Source organism: Cynoglossus semilaevis, chromosome 11, assembly GCF_000523025.1.
Source record: "Cynoglossus semilaevis isolate Cse_v1.0 chromosome 11, Cse_v1.0, whole genome shotgun sequence".
NCBI lineage: Eukaryota > Metazoa > Chordata > Actinopteri > Pleuronectiformes > Cynoglossidae > Cynoglossus > Cynoglossus semilaevis.
In genome coordinates, this window is record NC_024317.1 from 14,277,189 (window position 1) to 14,300,663 (window position 23,475).

At 41.6% G+C, this 23,475-nt stretch overlaps 1 protein-coding gene across 1 annotated transcript in view; it reads left to right on the top strand.

The window, feature by feature from the left end:
* Positions 1–424: 424 nt before the first annotated feature.
* The window catches only part of dag1 (dystroglycan 1), a 32,837-nt gene continuing 9,786 nt past the window's right edge, over positions 425–23,475 (top strand). Inside the window, exons 1-2 of the mRNA XM_008320779.3 lie at positions 425–2,041; positions 18,872–19,537. Of these exons, the coding sequence (XP_008319001.1) occupies positions 19,181–19,537 (357 nt within the window). The 5' untranslated portion in view covers positions 425–2,041; positions 18,872–19,180. The remainder of the gene's footprint in view (positions 2,042–18,871; positions 19,538–23,475) is intronic.

Sequence of the window (23,475 nt, forward strand, 5' to 3'; positions counted from 1 at the left end):
CTGTTAGAGAAGAATGTCAAGCTGCGCTGAGGCTCGCACATGCTCAGGCTTGCTGGGATTTGGCAAAGCATGACTCGCTCTGAGGGAATTATCAGGTAACAGTAGATTATAATCTGGAGCCTGAGCTTCGGTAGAGACAAACAAAAAAGCCTCCTGTGGTTTAACTGAGAAAATTAGAGAGGGACAGAAAAAGAGAGGAGGGGGGGGGGAGTGATCCTTCATTGATAAGACAATAGATGTTGATTAGACACAGACACACACACAGATACACACAAGTCCACATTCCAGCAGGTCTTCACAGACCTGGATGGAATCCCCACACTTTCAAAGTCCACATTCCAGCAGGTCTTCACAGTCCCCACACTTTCTGAGTCGACCTAAAACATGATTTATTTTGACTTCTACAGTGAATATGTCTGATTTATTCTTCTGAGCCAAAGTCCAAACCAGCCATTTTAGCTCACAGTGAAACAGGAGCTGCTTGTGCACTACTCAAAGGTTCAAACCAGTTATTTTGTGAGTTTAGTTTCTGAAACTCATCTGTCCTGTTTAATTTACAGTAGTGACGCAAAGTGACCACAGGAGGCCTGTGTTTCTGTTAACTACAGGAAAGTCTCTTTTTTTTCTCTATGGAAATGAGTGTGGAAGAGTAACTGTACTGAACTACCACTAAACACCTGAACTGTTTTTAATATGTGGACAGCAGTCCAGATGCTGACCCAGACACCGTCCTAACTGGACCGAAAACCTGTAACTTCTGAAATATCAAGGTTTGTTTCTTTTCTATTTGTATTTTAACAGGTGACCGTGGTTAAACTGCAGCATCCCTCCTTTCACACTTCAGCTAAACAGCCAATCGGAATAGTTCAACACTGATGTACACACTGGACAGAGGAGGTATTCTGCATGGTGGTCAAGGGAAGTTGAACTTTGGTGTTTTTATGTTGTTGTTTTTTGAAAACTCTTTCTCCAGTTGATATGAATCCTCTCAGCATCACAGTGAAAGCCTCCTTACACAGATATTGATAAAGCGTCCGTGTGATCACTCACCTTCTGGATCAATGGCATCATCACAGCATAATGGGAGGAGGATATGAGAGAAAACATATTGATTTATTTGGCATTAATCCATTGAAATTATGATGCCGTTTAAACGTCTTCATGATAAAATAATGATCATGTTGATGTAGTCAACCACGGCCCACAGCAGCTGCTGGTCCTCTGCTGTCTCCATCACCATGTTCAGATGTAAAAGCAATCGCTGATTAACAACGAAAACATTATTTTATATATGAAATAATATTAAAGTTGATGTGTCTATAATCAGGGTTTAATGTTGTGAAAAAAGGATGAGAAAACAATGGTAGGCTATATTTACCTTTAAGTTTTCCCTTGGAATTTATACAGTATATATATGACATTTTTCATGACATTATGTTTCTTTCCTAAGGATTTAGAAAAATAAAGTAAGAATGTAAATTCAATTTATTTATCTCAGAAATGGGACTGTCCACACATTACCATTATCACTGTTTCTCAGGTAGACGAAAAGCCGAGGAACGTACAAAAAATTAGGGATGGGGGGGGGTATCGTGAAGTGGGCGGTGTGTATTAAACCCCGCCCTCACCCACTTCCCCCTCCTCTTGAGTATCAGCAGTCACAGTTACAGCAGCAGCAGACATATATTCCATTGCTGGAGCGGTAGCGGACCAGCAGCGTCTCGGTTTCCGCTCACAAGAGGCTCTGATTCGGTCAAAGGGAGCAGCCGCTGTGGCTGCAGCTAACCACGGTTTAGGTTCATAACCCTCTGGAGCTTTGTCTCTGGAAGAATAGCCCCATAGCGGGACCTTCTTCAATAACCTTCTTTTTGTTTTCACAATAACTGGTTTTGAGTTTGTGATTATATTCAAAGCGGAGGTTTGACAGCGGGCACCGAGCCTGGATTTGTCCGCCTAAGGAAGCGAGTCAGACAGCAAAGAGAGAGCGGAGAGAGTCGGTGTCTGAGGCGCAGGAACGTGGATGAAGGGACGCGACATCACGGTGAGTTTGATTGGACGTAATTAGAATTTTCATCTATTTTGATATTATTAGAGAGCAGCCAAATTAACCGTAATGTACATTCATCTGTGTGTGTACGTGAACGCATCACAGTGTGTGTGTGGCTGAAAAAGAGAAAGTGTTTGTCTCTGCCGCTGCTACTGTTTGTGTGTGTGCCTGTGTGTGTGTATGTACGTGCACGCGCAAGTGTGCGTGTAATGGTTTGTGTTGCTACAACACTGTTATATTTGACGGTTCTCGTATCATTTTTGGTGGGGGTACGTTTGTTGAGCCGACCGGCTCACACCGCCTCCATTCAGCAGCAGGAGGAGCAGTGAAGGAGCAGCCGGAGGAGGAGGAGGTGCAGTAGCAGCAGCTCCGGGTTATTTTTAGGATCTGTCTCCGTCTGTGTGTGTGTGTCATTAACGGGCTTTCTGAGCCACTTATCCCGGCTTTTACTGCTCTCATTGCCCCTGCTGCTCCTCCATCTCCTCCCTTTCTCCTCTCCGCGTCTCCCCCTGTTCTTCCCTTTGTGCCTGTTTTGCTCAGAGCAGGAACAGCTGAAGAACAGGTGCAAAATAATGTTATTTGTTGAAGTCTGAAAGCCAATACTGGCTGGAACAGACCGACACCGAGCAGCAGTAGTTTAATGTCGTTTAATAATCACAGCGTGATCAAAGTCCTGATACTAGGAAAATAAAATAAAATAAAAAACTAGATCTGGATTAGTTCTATGCCTTTGACCTGGGTGTTCGCTGGCTGTGGTCTATATTCAGCTTTAGGTCTAATTTGTGGTTCAACCCAGATTATGAATTCTGTTGTGATCAGAATCAATGATCCAGATCTGCATCACAACAATCTGGCCCTGGAATTGAAACGTGATCCATATGTAGTCCTGTATATGGTACAAGTTAGGCTCCAGGTTTAGATCCAGGCTATGGTTTAGTTTTAGGCTCAAAATTGTGTTTAATTTGACTCATAATGTTGGTTGAAATCCACTACTGTATGGTCCAGGTTCAGTACTTGGTTTAGGTTTTGTTCCCAATTGATTCCAGTCTTTTAGGTTATGAAGTTTAGAGTCAGGTTTTGGTAAAAGTTGTGATTCAGTTTTTTGGTTTTGGCTCTGTTTGTTGTTGGTTTGTTTTTTTGGGGTTAGTTAGGGTTTAGGTTCACATCTTGTTTTTTGGAACATGGTCCCGGGTGTCCAAATATTATCTTTTGGTCTTAATTCTGTTCCAAGTTGTGATGTTATTGATTGAAAATCTCAATAAATAAAAAACTAAAATCTTATCTGCATGAGATGCTCAGTACGATTCTGTCCAGATCATGGTCCACGTTGGTCCAGTTTTTGATTTAATTTGTGGAGGATCTGGCAGAGGTTGTGGTACAGAACGTGGTCTGGGTTTGAGTCAGGCTCGGATCCAGCTTGTGGTCCAGGTTTTGGTCATGTGACCAGAGTATTCTGAGAAGACCCTGACCTCTGACGTCTTCCTGCTGTTTGTGTTTGTTCCACCTCATCTCAGTGATGGTAGAGTCTGAGGGTCTGTAATGGCCCCCGGGGGCCCATTATTCTCCATGTCCCTCAGTGGAAGAAGCACCACATCCCCAACTGTTTTCCTATAACTCACTGATGTAAATCAATACTGTGTGTGTGTGTGTGGGGGGGGGGGGATTCAGTGTTAGAATGTCAGCCCTACAGTACAATATAATACTAAAATATAACACAATAAAATACTTACAAATACTCATTAAATGGTTATGTCAGATTAGATCAGATTACCAAGAACAGAACTCAGTTGTAAGTGGATCAGATTTTGGTTAACAAATCTTTAAACTTTCATTTGAACCAATTTCTTGTTTTGCTGATCCTGCAGCTGAGTACACACTGTGTGTGTGTGGGTGTGTGTGTGTGTGTGTGTAAACATATGTTTTAGTGTGTTTTGTAGACGAGAGCCACACACAGAGGACGGTGTTTGTTTACAGGTCTACACTTCTGTTGGTTAGTGTGTGTGTGTGTGTGTGTTTGCTGTCGTTCTCATTAAAAAACAGAGGCTGTTGTTTCACTTTGTCCACAAATACAGAAAAAAGTGAATACAACTCTAACATATTTCCCTGGAAAGCAGCAGGAGTTACATTTTTATTGAGTGATTTTCTTTTAAAAAACAGTGTTTTAAGTTAATTATGTTCACCATCCGTAACCACCAACGGTGTTGTTACGGTCACAGTGTGAGGAGCTGAGATTCTGGAAGAGTTTTTCAGGTCAACGCTGTACATTAAACATGATATAAGGAGAGGAATTAAAAACGCACAGAGAACCAACCAACAGCTGAGGGGCTCATAAAAAAACATTTTTAAACCCATTAAAGTAGATCGTCACCTTCAAGAGACTCGGCGGCAGCAGCAGCAGCAGCATTTGCTACAGGCAATTTACAGCCGTTAAACCAACAAGCAGCTTTTTATACGTGGACACACACGCACACGCACACACATAGTGGGAGAACAGGGTGTGTGTTGTGTGGATGCTGCAGCAGAAATGTAATTTGAATGAAACATTTGTGATTTTTTTTTTCAAATGCTGAAAAGTCAGCATTTACTCACCATATGTTGAAATGAAACGGTTATAAACACCACAGGACAAAAGAGTCATGTGACTGTACACTGTGATGTCACACCAAACAAACAAATGAAGCAAATAATCTCAGATCTCAGTGTTAACAAACAACGTCATGTTGCTGTCTTCCTTCACTACTGCCCCAAAGAGCTCAATGGCACTAAGGTTTTGATGTTGAGCTGCAGAGATAGCGCCATCTGCTGATCCAAAAATAGTATTCTATATCAGTGGTTCCCAAATATTTTGTATGAAAGACTGGTAGGGAGCTGCCGGGCAGTACGGCAGGCCGTTAGTGTCTGACTTTACTCCATGACGTCTATGAAGATCTGTTGAAGGATCTGCTGAAGGCTTGATGAATATACTCAACAAAACATTTTGGACTTTATCCTGTTAGCATTGTAATCTGAAAAACAACTGGATTCTCTTTAAATGAAGTCAACTTTGAATTCTTTTGCTGTGGCCAGGTACCACATGACCCGTGGACCGGTACCGGTTCGACGATAGAGGGTTGGGGACCCCTGCTGTAGATCACAATCTTGTTTCTGCCAAGGACAATTTCCGTAGAAGACACACAGAGACCAGCTGTCAGATTGCACCAAAAAATTAATAATTGGACTAATAATAAACAAATATGAAGGTCATGAAGGTCAAAGTGACTCACACAGAGATGGTTTGTGAGGTGAGAACCAGCTGTGGTGATAACGCTGTATTTATTTATTTTATTTTTTCGGCTTTTGAAGCTGAAAGCTGCCCTTCGGTCTTCTTTGTGACCTTTCAACAGCCTGGTACTAAATTCCTCACTCTGTAGTGTTAGTCGGGTACCTGGTTGTTAGGGCCCTCAGTTCTGGAAGATTGGACATGCTGCACCTTTTATCAAGGAACTGGAAACAGTTTCTGTGTGTGTGTGTGTGTGTGTCCGCCCCCCTCAAAGCACACAGCCCTCATGTATATCACAGTCAGACGCTGCTCCAGATCTCCTGCTCCGTCGTGTTCCTGAGCCACAGCAGCTCACAGTGATGATGACTATTTCAGAGATCGTTCACAAAACAGCTGTTGCAGCCGTTGTTTTAAGATTCACACGCGGGCTTTAGCTGAACGGGACAATTAGTGTGGCACAGAGCAACTGGCTCTAGTGTGAGTGCACCCTCAGACATGTGCAGGAACTGTTGTGGGCGGAGCCAGAGACATCAGGGTTTTTTTTTTATCTCACTTTGGTCACAGTTGATTCTTAGTCCTCTGTCTGCCTGTGTGAGTATGTGGTGGGGTATTTTGTTTGTTTGTTTTTTTTTATTATTCGCCTGAGCCTCTTTCACAAATCAGTATCATCCCAAACAGGATTGAGTTTTCTTGCGTTTCCTTATCCGCCCCATAAATCCCATCTTTCGGCTCTTCTCTCGGCTCAGGGATCACAGCTGCGTGAGTTTCTCCATTTCAGAAGCTTTAGAGGAAAGTGAAAAAAAATCACAGCGTTGTTGAATAAGAGCCACTTTAACGCAACAGGAGATTAGATTTAGATCCTTTTAGGATTTTTTATTCTTCCGCCGTCTCTTTCCTGTGTCCTGTTTTGGCTCCTCTGGGTTGAGGAATGGCTTTGTATCCGGTGTTTGTCTGCTCACGGGTCAGCAGCAGACTGACTCTGTGCTTGGTAAGAATCTATCAGCGTGGCTTCAAAATCACTGAAACTGACCCTGGCCCATTTAAAAACCTGGAAAATGTTTATCATGTTATGCCGTTTTCACACTGTCCCCTAATACAGTATTCACTGCGCTTTTGTGAGCTCACTGTAAAGTAATGCACACTTGCTCCTCAACTAATGTGCATTAACTGATCCACCTCTAGATATGTGGTTTTGATCCTGAATTAACCAGTTTGGGCAGAAAGCCATAAAACTACAGTGTGTGAGTCAGTTTAGCAGTCACGCAAAATTAACATGCATGGGTATTAAGTGTGCAGCGATTCCCAAGTAATAAAGTAAGCGTGAACAAAACTGTATTTGCCGTACTTTTATGACTACAGAGTACAGTAGTGTATTATTTATACAGGAGTTGATGCAGGATTGAGTGTAAAAAACAGTATTAGAGTGGTAGCCAAAAAATATCCAGCAGAAAAATAACTTGAGCTTTAGATAAATTCTGACATATCTATAAATATCTATCTAGATATCAAAGTGGCCAACATTGAGACATATACATATACATACTTTCCAAAACGGAAAACTGGGGCAAATATTTGGTTTTGGCAAAAATGGAGGCGTGTTTTTTTAATTCTGTTGTCAGCAGTCATATACAAAGTTATCAACAATTGTAATGATGCGTTTAAAAATGAAATAAAATCAACGCAGGAATCTGGAAATCAGAGAAATGCCCTTAAAAGATTGTGTGTGTGTGTGTGTGTGTGTGTGTGTGTGTGTGTATGGGCACAACAGCCTCATTAGTTTCGGGACATTAACAGTGTAGCAGTGGACAGCTTTATTAACTTGTTTTGGACGGTTAGTTTTCTGCTCACGGAGCCAAAGCTGTTCCTACTTTTCACAGTTGTCCGAGAAGGAAGCGCAGGAGAGAATGCAGTACAGACCAGAACGAAGACTGAAGTCCTGCCACACTCACACCTTTCACAAGAAAAATGTTTCACAGTGTGGGTTTAAAAAAAAAAAAAGCTGAATTAAGGTTTGTACTGCACTGTATGAGTATAATCTGCACTGTGTGATGAAACTTTTCAATATTGAGATATCCTTTTTCATTTACCGTTTCAAAGTTAAGATTAAATGAAAAAATGTCACTGCTGAGTCACCAACAAGTCAATACTACGTCTCTGTTTAAGTTGTACAGTTGCTTTGACGTTTGAGTCGTCACCAAGCAGGTGCAGCGCTCGGACAGTTTAGAAATGAGTCTCAGTCATGTTAATGTTTAATCTTCGCTGAGTCATGGTTGACCATACACTGTGTCACTGCACTGTGTACCTCTGTCAGCCTCTGTCCGACTTAGTCGAAGTAATGACTGTTTGATGACCAAAGATCACATTTCGACTCTCGGGTAAAAGCGTAGTCAAATGAATCAAAAGTTTATTAACAGTTTCTTTATGGAAGTGTTTTTCAATATTTGACAGAAATAACATTATAATCAAAATCTTTTTCTAACATTTTTTTATATTTGTGGATTTAATCAATAATTACTTTTTCCGACACAATTCGAATCAATCTGTGTAAATATTCATTAGCTACAGTTCAAATAAAGTCAGCGCCAAGTCATTAAGACTAGAAATGAATTGACCAAATTACGCATATATATGACGACTCTCGGGTAAAAGCGTAGTCAAATGAATCAAAAGTTTATTAACAGTTTCTTTATGGAAGTGTTTTTCAATATTTGACAGAAATAACATTATAATCAAAATCTTTTTCTAACATTTTTTTATATTTGTGGATTTAATCAATAATTACTTTTTCCGACACAATTCGAATCAATCTGTGTAAATATTCATTAGCTACAGTTCAAATAAAGTCAGCGCCAAGTCATTAAGACTAGAAATGAATTGACCAAATTACGCATATATTAGAATTTTTGGATACACACACACACACAGAGAGATACACACACACACACACAGAGAGATACACACACACACACACACTGGTTTGGAGACTTGTCGCTCCATTGCTCCGTGAAGGAATTCAGTTCCAGCACCATGGCAGGCACAGAGTGCCTGTGCAGTAACCATGGAGACGCAGAGACGGGGGAGGGGCCAGTGGTTAACAAGCAGTTAGAAAAAGAAAAACTCAAAGAGTTGAATAATGTTTGGTTTAATGGTTTGTGGCTAAAACCGGGGAGAGTCTTCTTTAACTTTATGGGTTAAAATAGAAGCAACACAACTCTCTGTCTCTCTGTCTCTCTGTCTCACACCCAGCCCCCCCCCTCGTCTGTGTGTGTGTGTGATCTTATGTATGTGTGATTAGGGCTGTGTGTCGGTCGAGGTGAAAGAAACAAACAGAATTAGTCAAAGGAAATGAGAATCCAGGAGAAGACCATGTGTCAAATCTAACATTGACACAACAGCAGGTGTGTGTGTGTGTTTTGTGTGTGGTGTCAGGTCTCACAAGTTTGAACAAGTCTGTTGGTGAAATCTCACACATTTGCCACGGTAAAAAAGTGATGCAGCTGTTTGTAGTCTTGAGTTTCCATTAACTCCTGTGCCATACCAAACCTCTTAGAGAAAAACAGTGATTTTAGCTCACACACACACAGAGAGAGAGAGAGAGAGAGAGAGAGAGTCAGCAGTTGTTGACCCACTGATACCTCCATCACTCAGCTCAAATGTGCTGTTTGGCACTTTATGATTCATTATTTCAGATTTATCTCAGTGACACAAACTGACCACAGGAGGCAGCAGTGGGCTTTCCTTGTCTGTCTCTCCCTGAGCTAAAATCCCAGATTTTGTCCATGGACTTTGGTGTGGCTCACCCACAGTGTAGCATCAGTGTGCACTCGTCATCTTCAGGCCTATTTGAGGATGTCGTGAGTCACTGGTTTATCCACCCATTCAAACGTCAGCCTGTCTTTGTGTGATGATGATTCACGCCATCACATTGGCTTTGTGTGAGTGTGTGTGTGTGTCTGGGTGCGTGGGTGTCTGGGTGTGTGGGTGTTTGTACTCGTTTCTTTTTACTTTAAGGACAAATTGTTGTTTGAACATCATGAATGTGAAGCCGTTTTGGCAGAACATTAAAGGGCCGTCACCGGGCTCAAAAAGTGGATTTGAGGCTGAAGTCAGTCTTCTAGAAGGTTTGGTTCAATCTCCCAGCGTCATCACAGCTAAAGAGTGAGAGGTGTGTGTGTGTGTGTGTGTGTGTGTGTACAGCAGCATCTGTGGATGGTGGAGACTGAAGACAGCGAGCCTACTAAGAGAAATGGGGTTGATAGGAAGTGGAAGAAACGTAGAAAATGAGCACAGTCAGGAGGAGGAGGCTGTGCTGTGGAGGAGGAAGTGGAGAAAGGAGGAGGAGAAGGAGGACAAGGACAGGATGAAGCTGCTCGGCTGAAGAAGAGGAGCCTACGTATGAAAGAAAAATTGAGCCACAGAGGCGTTGATTTTTTTTTTTTTTTCCCTCTTTTCTTTTTTTGCTCTTTCCCGAACGTCCTTCATGTCCACACTGTGACCTCCATTTACAGCCTCGGCATCCAAAGAGGGGGAGGACAAGAATGAGGATGAGGTGGTGGAGGTGGAGGAGGAGGGGGTGGTGTGAGAGAAAATAAATTGTGATATTGTTTACAGAGCTGCATCACAGTTTAATAAGGAGGTAATCTTCAAGGACAAACTGGACCAAAATGGACTTGGATGTGGAGTAGAAAGAGGACAGTGTTCAGATCCCCTGGGGACGTCCACGTCCAAGATGTAGAAGAAGAAGTGAATACAGAATACATTTATTATAAAAGTACATCTATTTAAAAGAGGATCACGTCAGATACAATTCTGTGCAAAAGTTGGAGTTGGGTACTTACTTTGTACTTTATCTTTTTGTGGCATTTATGTTTAAGGCTGAGTAAGGCGACCCATTAATATTTCTCACACACACACACACACACACGATACAGATACAGACAAACCACAGGTCAGAGAAGAGAGGGCCCTTGATCAGTCCTGGCCTGAGGCTGGTGTCTTCATGCAGCTCCACTAATGAGAGCTTTCAGGGTGGGGTGAAGTAACACTCTAATGTAACACACACCTTTGACACGCCCTGTCATGACAGCTCCATGGATGGGGTGGAAAACAATGTTTGTGTTCAAATTAAAATTCAACAATGAAGGTCTGAAAGACAGCTACATCTGAAGGAGCTGGTAAACATATTCACCTGCCTAAAACTTTTACACCCTGCGTCTACAGAAGTCCACATCAAGACAAAAAAAATCAACCAAGACATACAAAAAATGCACGTAGAAGACAAAGATCAGGATGGGCTCAGCTGGAGACATACGTACGCTGTTCATCAGGACATCCTGTCGAGGTGTCTAGTCGTCTCTCAAGGACGTTCAAACCAGAGATGTCCTTGTTGAGTTTGTGACAGAGACACAGAGAGAATGATGTCTTCTGGGACTCTGTCCTCTTCCTCTGTCTCCTCCTTTGTCTACTTGCTATTCTCATGTCACTCACTCTTAGCAGCAGAGCAAATTTAGTTAGTGTGTGTGTGTGTGTGTCACTTGGACTAAATGATATTGTTCTGGGGACATTGTCCTTTTTTGGACATTATGCATGTGAGTAACAGTTGGAACAATTTGGGTTGGATTAGAGTTAGTGTAGGGATTAGAATGAGACATGTATTTGTAAATGTCCTTCAGTCACTTCTACTACTAACACCAAGTATTGACACCATGTACTCTACTGACTGTAATCTCCACCAAAGGCCATAGAGAAATCCAGGATTTTAGCTCACACGGTCATGGGAGCTGCTGGTCCACTGCTGCCTCCAGTGGTCAGTTTGTGTCACTGATGTCAATCTGAACAAAGGTGAAGTCACTAAATGGCACATTTGAACTTTGGCATAGAGGCGTTAATGGATCAACGCCTGATGTGTCTGTGTGAGTTAAAATCACTGATTTTCTCTATGAACGTCAGTGGGAGAGTCAGAGTTTAAGAAACTTCCCTTTCCTGTAGGTGGCGCCTGTCTAACAAAGATGAGATAGAGCAGTGAACACATTCTTAATATACCACAGACTTTAGACAGGTGTTATTATCACATCACATTACACTTGTATCTCATCACGTCCCAGAATGCTCCTCTTCACTGTATTCCTCCTGTGGCCATGGTGTTATCTGACTCTGACACAAGGTGTTGGTTGAATTCAATGGTGTCTCGGCTCTGGGAGACAACAGATAATTCAGACGCTGACGAGCCCATCCTGTTCCTCCTCACTTGTTATCATCTGCTACAAAACATCACATCTTCATCACCGTCTTCTTCACTGTCTCTGCATCTTTTCACTGTTGTTCCATTAGATGGATGAATATTTGCTCCTCTAATGTTCAAAAAAGAATTTTGTAAAGTTCCCAGTGTCTCTGCTCCTCATCTTCAGGTCATTTTTTTTAAACCAAAATGTCAGAAAATGGACATGATCGCAGCAACCTGTCACAGACACTAAGGAAGTTAAATGGATTGTAGTTAACCTGTAGTTGCTGACGTTCCCTGTACTATGAGATGGAAATGTAGTATTCATATGAGTGATGGTTTCTGTCACATTCCTTGAGGTTTTTATTGAGCATTTTTATTATGAATAAAAAACCCCAACTCTGATAGCATTTGCTGTTAACAGTTAGGAGTTCCTCAGGGTTTTGTTGTAGGAACCCTTACCGTGTTTGTGTATTCAGTGTGTGTGTGTTCGACAGCTGAGGACATTTGCTAAGGTGTCAAAAAAGCCAGCCGGGCAACACGAAACTTTCCTGTACCACACACACAGACTGACCACAGCTGTCACTGTAGCTCACTTCAACCTGGTGGTCCTGACATGAGAGTCACACAGAGACTTTTGCTGACATTCCAGAATTGACTCACTCTCCCAGGCCAAAGTCCATGGAGAAAATCAGCAGTTTTAGCTCACGGGGACACAGCAGTTGTTGCTCCCCTGCTGCCTCCATCTCTATGTCCAAGTGTGTTAATATGTTACCTCACAGTTTTAAATCCAGTGAGAACTGACCACAGCTCCGTTAGCTATGGCTAAAAAATGTTTAAAGAGTAATTGCGTTTCTGGGTTGAGCCAGTTTGAGCTGATTAGGGCGTTAGGTCAAGATGCCTGCTGTGTGCCTTCAGTCCAGAGAATTCCTCACTCTCCCACACCAAATTCCATTGAGGAAATTAGTAAGTCACTGAGGTAAATCTGATGATAGGATTTTAAACAGTAAAGTCACAAAGAAATATATAATATATGTAAAGAGATGGAGGCAGAGTTAAGTGTGGGAGTGTTTCAAACGCTTCAGGTTTCTGTCGAGAAAACAAATGTGTCCAACACTGAGGTAGAACTTCAGTAGATTGACTGGAGTGAAATGTAATTACTTGTTCTTCCTACACCGTCTTAGACAATAATTGTGTTCCCTCTGTTCTCTGTTAATTCTTTGGTGGCTTATTTTGCAGCAGTTGCAATGTTATAACAGGCCTACTGAGATACACACACACGGCCGCGCACGCACGCACACACACACGTGCACACCAAAAGTGTGTGTGTTAAAAATGCTGATGATGCTTCGACGCTCCAAAAACACAACTCTCATCAAAGTGGATGCTTTTTATTTGGCTGTGTTCGCAAGAAGACACAATTCCCAGGATTCTACTTGTTTACTGGTTTTCACTCCTTAAAAAATATATACGTCTAATTGATTTAATGTTTGTTTTTCCTGTTTGGAGGAACATGAAGAAAACCTTTAAAAGAAGGATGCATTTAGGCTTATTCTGATTCTGAAGTTTCATCAAACAAAGATGACAGAAAACCAGTTGGCAGAAAAACAGCTTCATTTTTAAAAAATTCAAACCTCAGTAGTCCTGGAGAAACACAAAATATTTAATACGGTGTGTTACGTAGAGGTCATTTCTGTAGAAATAAAAAAAAGAAAATTTTTTAGAAAAACAAAAGTTATTCTAGAAATAGTTCAAAGATAGTAAAGGTATTAACAACTGCCAACATGTTAATTAAACACAACAAATGGACCTAAATGTTACCCTTCTAAGCTAGCAGCTTTCTGAAGTTTTGTTTAAAGGTAACCACATACATTATATATAAACAACAACAAATAGTTCATTAAAATAGTTACCCAACAAAAATCACATTAACATAAAGAATAAAGATTAAAAAAACAAAATAGCCTCAGCATTAGCCATTAGTTTCTAACAGTTCCTGGAAATAGATCGTAGAGCTGGTAAAACCCGGTGTCATTGGGTTTAAAGTTTGCTTGTGGTAAAGCTGGACAAATGCGGGTAAACAGAAGATAGCCCATTTAGCTAAATTATTATAAAATAAGTCAATTATCCCTGAACTACGCAAACGCTAGCAAGTAACGTACAACAAAAAAAGGCAAAATCAAAAATAGTTTTTATTTACTCTCCAGAAACATCTCTTGTTGATGAAAAACTAGAAGTTTTACTATGACGTTTTTACATTTGTCACATTTGACCAACATTTTTAAAAAAAAGTTGTGAACAGCAGGGAATTGAGCGGAAGCCTTTCATCTCAGCCCAGATCAGATTGTTATTTTCAAACTGGTCAGTTGAAATAACAGTGATGAGATTTTTCTCTGTCCAATCTTATTTGTGTGGACATTGAGCTGCTGTTTTTGAACCTGGAGACTGTATTTTGTTTTTAAAAATGTTGTTGATTTTTATCTGATAAGATAAGGACTGTGTTTGCAGAGATAATAAACCTCTGCCTGTTTAACTCTGGGAAAACAAACTTTTCCCCTCTCCGTCTGTGCAACACTGGGAAGCCCGGAAGAGCTGAACCCACTTATTGTTGTGAAAGCCTGTGCGGGGGCGCTGTTGGGTCAAATTGCTCGCTCACCTTAAAATGATCTCCATCGTGTTTTTGAGACTGAAAAAATACGTTGGACATATTTGTCTGTTGTCCTGGCTGCATAACAGCACCCCCCTCTGGAGATAGGAACGACACCCATGGGTTCATTTTATTTTGCTTTTATTTCTTCTCTAGCGATTTGCTCAAACATTGCTCAAAAAAATGTATATATTATTCTGCCTATAGTATGGCACTATATCGCAATATATCGTAACCCTTAATGTCAGTACATATCGTATCACCAGATTCTTGCCAATACACACCGCTGTTGCTAAGAGACACCAACACATTGTTTTCTTAAGATATTTCTGAAGTCGTGTTGTATTCCATGTCTACTGCAGAGGTTTCTGGTCTTCAGCGACAGTAGACACTGGACTCGTCCTCTTAAATAAAGAGAGTATGTGTATTTCACAGCTGGAGTACTTTAGTATTATTAGTAATTATGTCTTGTGTAGAGTCAGTGTCATCTTTCTGTCTCTGCTCCAGAATCTTTTATAAACTCTGCACATTTCTCTCACTGACGATGCCTCACGCTAACCTTTAGTGCTTTCCCTGTAAATGTAGCTTTTTATGCTCTTCATATAAAATACTTTTATCTAGTTTATTCTCTATCTATTCTCTTATCTTGAGTAAGAGTTTTTGAAGGGCTTTTAGATGTTTTTGGGGGATCTTTTATGGTTCTTTGGACTAGCTATGTTTTGGTTGAAATGTTCATTTACCTTCATTTGAGTATAATGGTTAATGTTGATCTAATTCCATCTTTAATTAGCGTTAGGTTTAACTTATTACTTTCTGTGTTTGGCTAAATTCAAATATCTGTTGATGTGTCAGCTCTGGATCCTGACGCTGGGATCAGGCAACTCTTCAGATTGTGTGTAGTATTTTAGGTTTACGTCCTGCATAGCGTCAGTGTCACCTTTCTGTCTCGAAGCTTCCTCTTAGCTTCAGATAATTTTAGGAACTCTCTCACTCTCTTTCTCTCTCTCTCTCTCTCTCGTGCTGTCAGAACCATTAATAGCAGCATCAGCTGCGAGGGAGGACGCTGAGGAACGTCCTCGACCTTTTCCACTAGTGGACTAATGTTTGGCCTCTGACGAGATGTCTGTCTGTGTGATTGGCCAACACAATTGGCTGCCGAGTAGCAGCTCTGTGTTCTGATTGGCTGATCCTTCAGGTGGCATTTTCCAATCTGGTCCTCTAGCTAAAAAAGAAACTTTATGATCTGTATGTGGATCTTTAGCCTGTGTTGGAGTCTTCACATCAAATGCCCTTCCTGAAATAACATTGATTTTGGGCACTCTGTGGTATGGAACCTGGAGTCTTCTTAGGGCAGGGGTCGGTCCTACCACCTAGTATTCACGTTAGAAACATATGTGCACATTTATGACTGACCAAAGTCTTTCTTTTACACTACCTTTTCCTAGTCATGGTTTTTCAGAGGTGTGTTCCTCTTATGGTTTATTTGCACTGTGGGAATTGCTCTGCTGTCCAAAGTTCTCACTGTAACATTTTCAGTTGTACAATGGAAAAACTGAATTCAGGAATTTCTCTCTCACACCTGGTTTTCCTCAGTACCGTAAAGGTTAACAATAACTTTTAAATAACGTAATAATCTGAGTGTAGTTCTGTAGAGGTCTCTGGTGTGAAGTTGTTCCTCAGGTAAAGTCTTGGTTCCCAGACTTCCAACGGTTCTCAAACATCTCTCTCTTTTTCTCTCTTGACTGCGTTAGTCCTGTTTCAGACTTCCCACCTCCACCTTTTCCTTTACTTTCTATTTTTCGCCCTGGAGGTAGAAGACTAAGGCTCTCCACATCATACATTTTTACCTTCATTGTTTCTAAACCATCTCCTGGTCTCACTTCAGTCTGCTGTGTTTCATCTTCCTCCAGTCAGGGCATCAAAGTCTGGCTCAGGTCTCCCTTCAGCGTTCCAACCTGGATTCCTCGCTCTCATTTCTCTTTTTCTCCTCCGCCCTCACCTTTGACGAAGTTAAAAAGCCAGGACCGTGGCGTCTCTGAGGCTTCATAGATCACAGATCTGAGCTTCCTGCTTGGATTTGATGTTTTCACATTATCTCCCAGGATAAAGGCCGGGATCAGAAAACCCTCCCGCCTTCAGGCAGCATTCCAAAAACACACACACTCTTCTGCTTTAGAGAATATTTCAATTCATATTAATTCCTGTTTGGTTGAGTTTTATTTTCGGGAGTAAAATTTAGTTATCTTTTAGCTGACTTTGCTAACTTAGAGCTATTTGAAAAGGATGTTTTATTTCCTTTTTTCTTCACTCCTCACTTTACTTTTAGTTTTTGTATTTCATGGCTAAATGTTTTCTTTTAAGTTTTTTTTTTTGGGGGGGGGGGGTGTGCTCACCTTAAGTTATCTGATGGCTGATTAATTTCCTTGGCTGTTGAGTTTCCATTTCTCTTCTTTTTATTATGCCAACCTTCATCAGGCTCACCTTTAAGAAGCCTCTTGGCCGAACCTTTAGCATTTTTGACTGAGTTCTTTCTATGATTCCTGAAGGGCTAACATTTAGAGTTAAAACATCAGTGATGTATCCTTAACTGCTGATTTACCTGGAAGATATTTTAAAAAATATTTCCAGTGTTTTGTTACTTACTTTAAGCTATTTTAGAGATTGTTTTTTTTTTTTTTTGTTGCCTGATGCAATTTGTTTGTGTCTTCCATTTTTTTTATTGGCTCGTCCCAGGAAAGGCTAACTCTGGTGATATTTTTAATTGGACATGTTTTCAGCGGCTGCAGTGATGATGTCAGTGTCATCAGTTTTTAACGAGGCGTGTAATGTTCAGTGACAGATGGCGCCGCATGTCACACTGTGGCTAACGCTAAACTGGTGAAGAGCAGATGCATTTCCTACTTTAGAAAGGACGGGTGGAGCACTTTTCTCACACTGTGTCCTGACAGTGAAAACAAACGCCCCTCCCTCACATTCCTCTTCTGCTTTTAGCCCAATGTTTCCCCTGCTGTTTTTTAACCTGCTGCCATCCACTACGTCTTAACTCCCCCATTCCGCCTGCCCTCTCACCCTGTTCCACCCCAACGGGCTGACCGACAGGAAGTGAGGCGCTGAGGTGTCTGCTGATCAGTGTATTTATAATAAAGCCTGATGCTGGAGACGAGGTGTCATGTCTCGACGTTTATTTTTATTTTCCAGTAGGAGACAGTGTTGAAAGAATGAAACACCATGTCTCTCTCTGTCACACACACACCAAAGTCCATAGAAAAATTTTGTGATTTTGGCTCCCAGTTCAGGGGTTTACCTGGGAAAAGTGATTTAAAATCTATCTTAAATGTACGTATGTATTGATGGGCCAATCAAATGCAGATTTTCCAGCATGACACATTTTACTGCATTCCACAGAACATCCAGGGAGACACCTGGAAATGTCCCAGATATTTCCCACTAGGTTGCTGGGCTGAAAAGACCTCTGCTGATCTAAACAAAGTCTCCGGGTGCATTTGACCTGACGGAGGAACGTAGGACAAACAGACGGACAGATGGAGGGAAAAAGAGTGGAGGTGATTTACGGTGGGAGCCTGGATTAGCCAACAAAGAGCAGGCAGTCAGGGCTTTTCTGAGAACCGCTGATGAATGGAGCAGAGTTCTATTGTTAGGGAGAGGTGTGTGTGTGTATGTATATGTATGCGTGTGCATGTGTGTGTGTTGTTCATTCAGCTCTTTCATGGTGGAGGAGAATCTCCTATGGAGCGAGTGTGTTTGAGAAGTGAGAGAGTCACAGCTGGGACTCCATTTTCCTGCAGCAGCTCAGCCATAACACGACCCTCAGCTGCATCACAAAAGCCAACTGCGTCTATTTCTCTGTGTTTTTTTTTTACTGAAATGTTATAAATTGCTTCCTTCCATCAACCTGATTTTCCTTTCATCGCCTTCTTTACTTCACACCAGGATCACAAATGCTCTGGAATCTTCGGCTTTAGAAATCTGAGTGCAGTTCTGTAAAGATCTCTGCTGCTGTGTAGCTCCTGAGCTGTGAAGTTCTCCTCTTCAGACCTCTGCTGTTTTCTCTCCTAATCTCCTTTTTGTGTCATCTCTTCATATAAGTGATATATTATCATTGGGTGAGCTAATAAGCTATTAGCTAGTAGAACTTTAAGATCGGGGAAACAGGAAACTATGAAGTGACGCAGCAGTAACATTTGATGAGGAACGCAATCCCAAACAAGGAGTGCTCTTTTATAACGCACGTTACGGCTTTATGTTTAACATAACCTCCAACATCAAGAATGCAGTGGAAATAACCACATGGTGCAACATATCTAACAAAACCACAAAGCATTATGGGGAATTCTCCTAAATACTTCCAACCTGCTTCATTATACAATATACAACATGTCTGGGGTTATTATGTAGAATATTCCGGAACATATTTGTTTTTTTTATTATTATTGTTGTTGTCATCGTTGACCTCTTTTTAAAGCTCTCTCTCTCTCTCTCTCTCTCTCTCTATTTATATATATGTATGTATGTATATATAAATATGTAATTTAAGATCAATCTTTCAGATCACTATGAATAACTGCATATTATTGACAATTAAATGTTTGAATCAATGCACACACCTAGTAAAACTTTAAAAAAATATATATGTTTCATTAATTTTTTTTTTTTCTGTCCCTCCTCGTGCCTGCCCAGGTCTTTGAGGCGACCATGATGGAACTCCTGACCCTTTGAATAGAGAGGAGGACAAAAGAACAGGGGAGAAGGAGGAGGAGGAGGAGGAGGTGGAGCAGGAGGTGGAATCTCACTGAAGTCTTGACAAAGAACGAGGACAAAAGAAGAAAGAGGAGGAGAAGATTCCTGCTCGGCGCCAGGCCAGGGGAAGAGTGGGTGGAGAAGGAGGGAGGTTTGAAAGGAAGGATTAGTCAGTCCCCCCGCCCCCCTTCCTCTTCCTTCCACCTGGACGTCCTTCTTTAGGTACTTTTTGGACATTAAAGAAGGACAATGTCTGGCGAAGTGAAATCAGGGCGTCCTCTGGATGTCAGACTCCTTCCCCGACCTGGAGTTCTGCTGGTCTCACTGCTCAGCATCATGGTCTGGTTCCAGGGTCCAGTCCATGCTCAGGTGGAGATCGATGCACTGCTGCAAGAAGAAGATCTGGATGCAGGACGAGGACACAGTAGCATCATGGGAGAACTGGAGGCGTCCATGCGCTCATCCCTCCTGCAGGACTTTCAGGAAGAGACAAACAAGGTTCAGACACCTGCCGCTTTCCCAGACTCCTCAGCGGTGGTGGGTCGAGTCTTCCAGATGAAGGTGCCAAACAAGATGGAGGATGTTTACCTTGGTGACATCATCAAGGTGAGTTCAGTTCCTTCATTCTTTTTCAACTGTGCTTTCACCCCAAACTGCAGGGGCTGCAAGTATTGGTTTATACACCTGCCCTTCTGAAGATCCCTGGTTCAATTCCCATATGTTGGGGTCTCAGTTTGGTGTTAAAGGTCATGTGGTGTAAAACCTCTGCCAGATTGAAATGTGGACCTTTGGCTGAGGTGACTCCTGATGAAGAGAAAAAAATGAAATGTAAGCGCCACCTGCTGCGAGGTCCAGGCCAAAACTGAAACGAAATTTATAAAATGTAGACTTTTACCTGAACTTCTGAACTCTGAGTCAGATGTTCAGGAGAAAACTGAAACATTAGTATGTGAAGAACACCGACCGAATTGATTTGGCCTTTTGCTCCACAAGCTCAGTACTGACCTTCAAAAATGTTTGCAAAAAGGGGTAAAGAGGAGGAGAGAAAGTAGGAGGGGAGGAGGCAGGCAGGATGGAGGAAGGAGTAAATAAAACCTCAGGTGTTTTGGTTCCTTTCTGTCCAAACCTTCATCTCCGTGCTCTCTTACATCCTAATTACTCACATATGGGCTGCAACTGTGTGGAGTGAGTGTCGTATAACTCCCTACAACGATGGAGTCGGAGACACTGGAGACATCACATGCACGTTTTAGAGCTGTTGTGGTACTGATTAAACTCGTATCTTGAAGCCCCACTGTATTTGGTTTCACATTGACATTGACACAAACTGGCCACATGAGGCAGCAGAGGACCAGCAGCTCCTGTGTCCCTAAAGTCCACCGTGTGTGTGCGTGTGTGTTTGTCAGAATCGCTCCTTCTGATGAACAGTGACAGTAAAAGAAACCCCTCCCCCTCAGGAAAAACTCATTCCTCCTCTTCCTCTCCTTGCGGCCTCCTCTGTGTCTCCTCACCACTTTCCCTGTCCTCCACATTAATCTCGTCTCAGCCTTTAATTGAAGCAGCAGCTCTTTCTCCTCTCCATCGTTTCACGCTGTCGTCTCTTTTTAGCCTGTCCACAGTCATTTTCTCTCCTCTGTATTTTTCTTTTCATACACATTTTAATTTTTCAGAGCCATCAAAATAACACGCATTCAGCTGTCACTGTGTTCAACTCCTCTTTATGCCTCACATTAAATGTGGCTCCGCTCACCCCTCCCTCTGACCAAGGAATTCAGGCAGAGACAGTAAAACTCACAGCACGGTCACAAATTAGCAGGAGCTAACTATTCAACAAAAGACAAAGTAAAGTCTCACAAAGACAGAGGACACATTTAATTGTCTGTGTGTCTACTGTGTACAATGACTGGTAGGTCACATAAAATGAGCCTTAGCATCAGTTGGTGCTAACAAGATGTAGCCTCAAAAAAGCAAAAGGTAAACAAACATGAACAAGCTTCTTCAAGTTTCTTCAGAGCTGAAAAACACTTAACTCCTTAACTTTACTTTATTTACTCACAACCTAGTAAACAGATAGATCACTGCTGTGAACGAGCCACAGACTCATAAACACAGAATTCCTGTCAGTTAAGAGAATCACAGAAAGTCTACAGTCCTGTAAACAACAGCACGGTTTCTTCTTCTTCTCTGTATTTTCTTCACTGTTGACGTTTAGGCTCTAGACGAAATATTTACCAGTTGGAAATAGGCCCAGTAGGTGGCAGTAATGCAGGTAACAAGAGTCAGCTCTGCTGGTAAAGTACAAAATAAAAAATGCGAGGCTAAGGCTGTTAGCAACCTTAGCATGGCCTAGCCTCAACGAAGTCTCTTAAAAATCAAGGACTAGATGAAATGTGCGACTGTAATACAACATGTTGCCACTTGGCTTCGTGCCACCGCTAGCCTACTGAAAACGAAAATGCTAAATGTCTTAAAATGTTCCTACATCTGGTGGGCAAATAGTAGCCAGCCTAAATGTTTCCTTTATTTCTTGTGGAAAAGGATTTGACAGACTTCACAGGATTAGATTTACATCACACACAGAATACTCGGCACCACCTACAGGTCAGAAAAATACCTATGGGACAAAAACTGCAAAACTCAGCTTACAAAATGTAACCAATGAAGATTAGCCAGATGTTATCTTAAAGTTGAAAAGACAACACATGATGAACATGTTTGGCCAGAACAAACTTGTCCAGTCCAGATCGTGTTTCGAGGATTCGGCCAAAACTTGCAGCTACACAGAAGCAGAAACAAAGATAGTTTTCTTTTTCTTTTTCTTTCTCTTTCTCTTTCACTGTGGCTTCTTTTCTTTTATGCTTTTAAATAAAAGTCTCATTTTACCAAAACGTTGGCTCCAGGAGCCTCCGTCACCGTGGAGCTGTTCACTGCTGGCAGAGCAGCATTGGAAAACCACACACACACACACACACACACACAGCAGAACATATGAGTCACTCTCGCTGTTCGCCCATACACTGCCTTCAGTTTACCAGCAGCTGATTGGTTGTGGTCGTGTTGCTATGTAATTAAACGTACAGTGGGCGGAGCCGGTTGTTTTTTAATTCATATGTTCTAAATTACACACTCATTCACGGTGTGATGTTTCTATGGTCTGGTTAAAAAACACATAAAACACAGTGGAACAACTTTCCCATGATCCCTTTCTGTCAGGGATATTAGGGATTTCAGGGTTTGGGCTCACCTTTGACCTTTGACACTGAATGGCCCCACTGCTGCCAAGTGCCACTGAGGAGGAGTCGCAGCAGATGATACCTATTTATATGGACCATATAAATAATTGAAGCTAATTTGATCCTCAGTGAATTTATACCACGTTATACACAATCTAAGTTTAGAACTTCAAAGACATGAAATTGGAACAGAAATGTTAAATGTGGTTCAAGAAAATATTACAGAGTAATTCAGTGTCTTAAAAACGAACAAGAATTAGAGGATAAAGATAATTACATTGGAGCAACAGGAGTTTCTTAAGCCGGACAACATTTACAGTTAGAACATGTTGAATGACAATAATAAAGTCTGTGTTGTGTTGGTAGAACAAGAACAGAAGATTTTGTGAAAATAAAATAAAATAAATGTAAGAACGTTCAGCTTATTTAAGCAACGACACAAATGTTTTAGGGAAAAAAACAGTGTTGCTCCACGTCACTAATAAATAAATATAGGGAAACTGAACATTTAAGCAACAGAAAAGATATTATATAAAAAAAGAGAAAGTTTCAATTATTTGTTATTAATTATTTATTTATCTGTTTTACATAAACACTTTCAGTTTTTCCATTATTTAGAGCACTAAACAATTTAGATAAAAAAAATCAGACCAAAGTTATACTTGAGCAAAGACAAGTCTGAAACAAAACTTGATGCAGTCACAGCCAGTCGTCAGGCTGTAAACAGGGCTCGTTACTATGTAATTAAACCTACAGTGGGCGGGGCCTGCTGTACAGTGGGCGGAGTCTGGCTGTTTTTAATTCATATGTTCCAAATTACACACCCACACACACTTAATTACTGTGTGATGGTCTTAGGGTTCAGAGCAGCAAACAAACAACATGGTGGAACAACAATGAGTAGAATGTGCCACGTGCAGAATAAATAAAAGCAGCTCCAGTCACTGTTCTGTTAGACCACCACAGCAGCAGAACACGATGGCCCCTCATATGGTCTGTCTGGGTCATGGTATTAATGGGCAGTGGTGGTTTCAGGTTCTAGTCCACCACCCCCCACACTGCTCCCCAAAGGTGCTTAAAGCTGCCCACTGTTCACTTTGGTGATGGGTTAAAGCAGAGGTCAGAGGTCACAGTTGGGTTCACTCTCCTAATGGGCCCACCTTCTCCAAAATGATTAAGCCTTATTTTTGCTATTTTTAGAAAGTATTTAAAATAAATATCTCGGTCGTGGACAGTGCCGGGGCCTTTGGGTCGATAACAGCAGCCAGGCCTCAGGACCTGTTCAGGAGTGGGGGGGGGGGGGGCAATGCA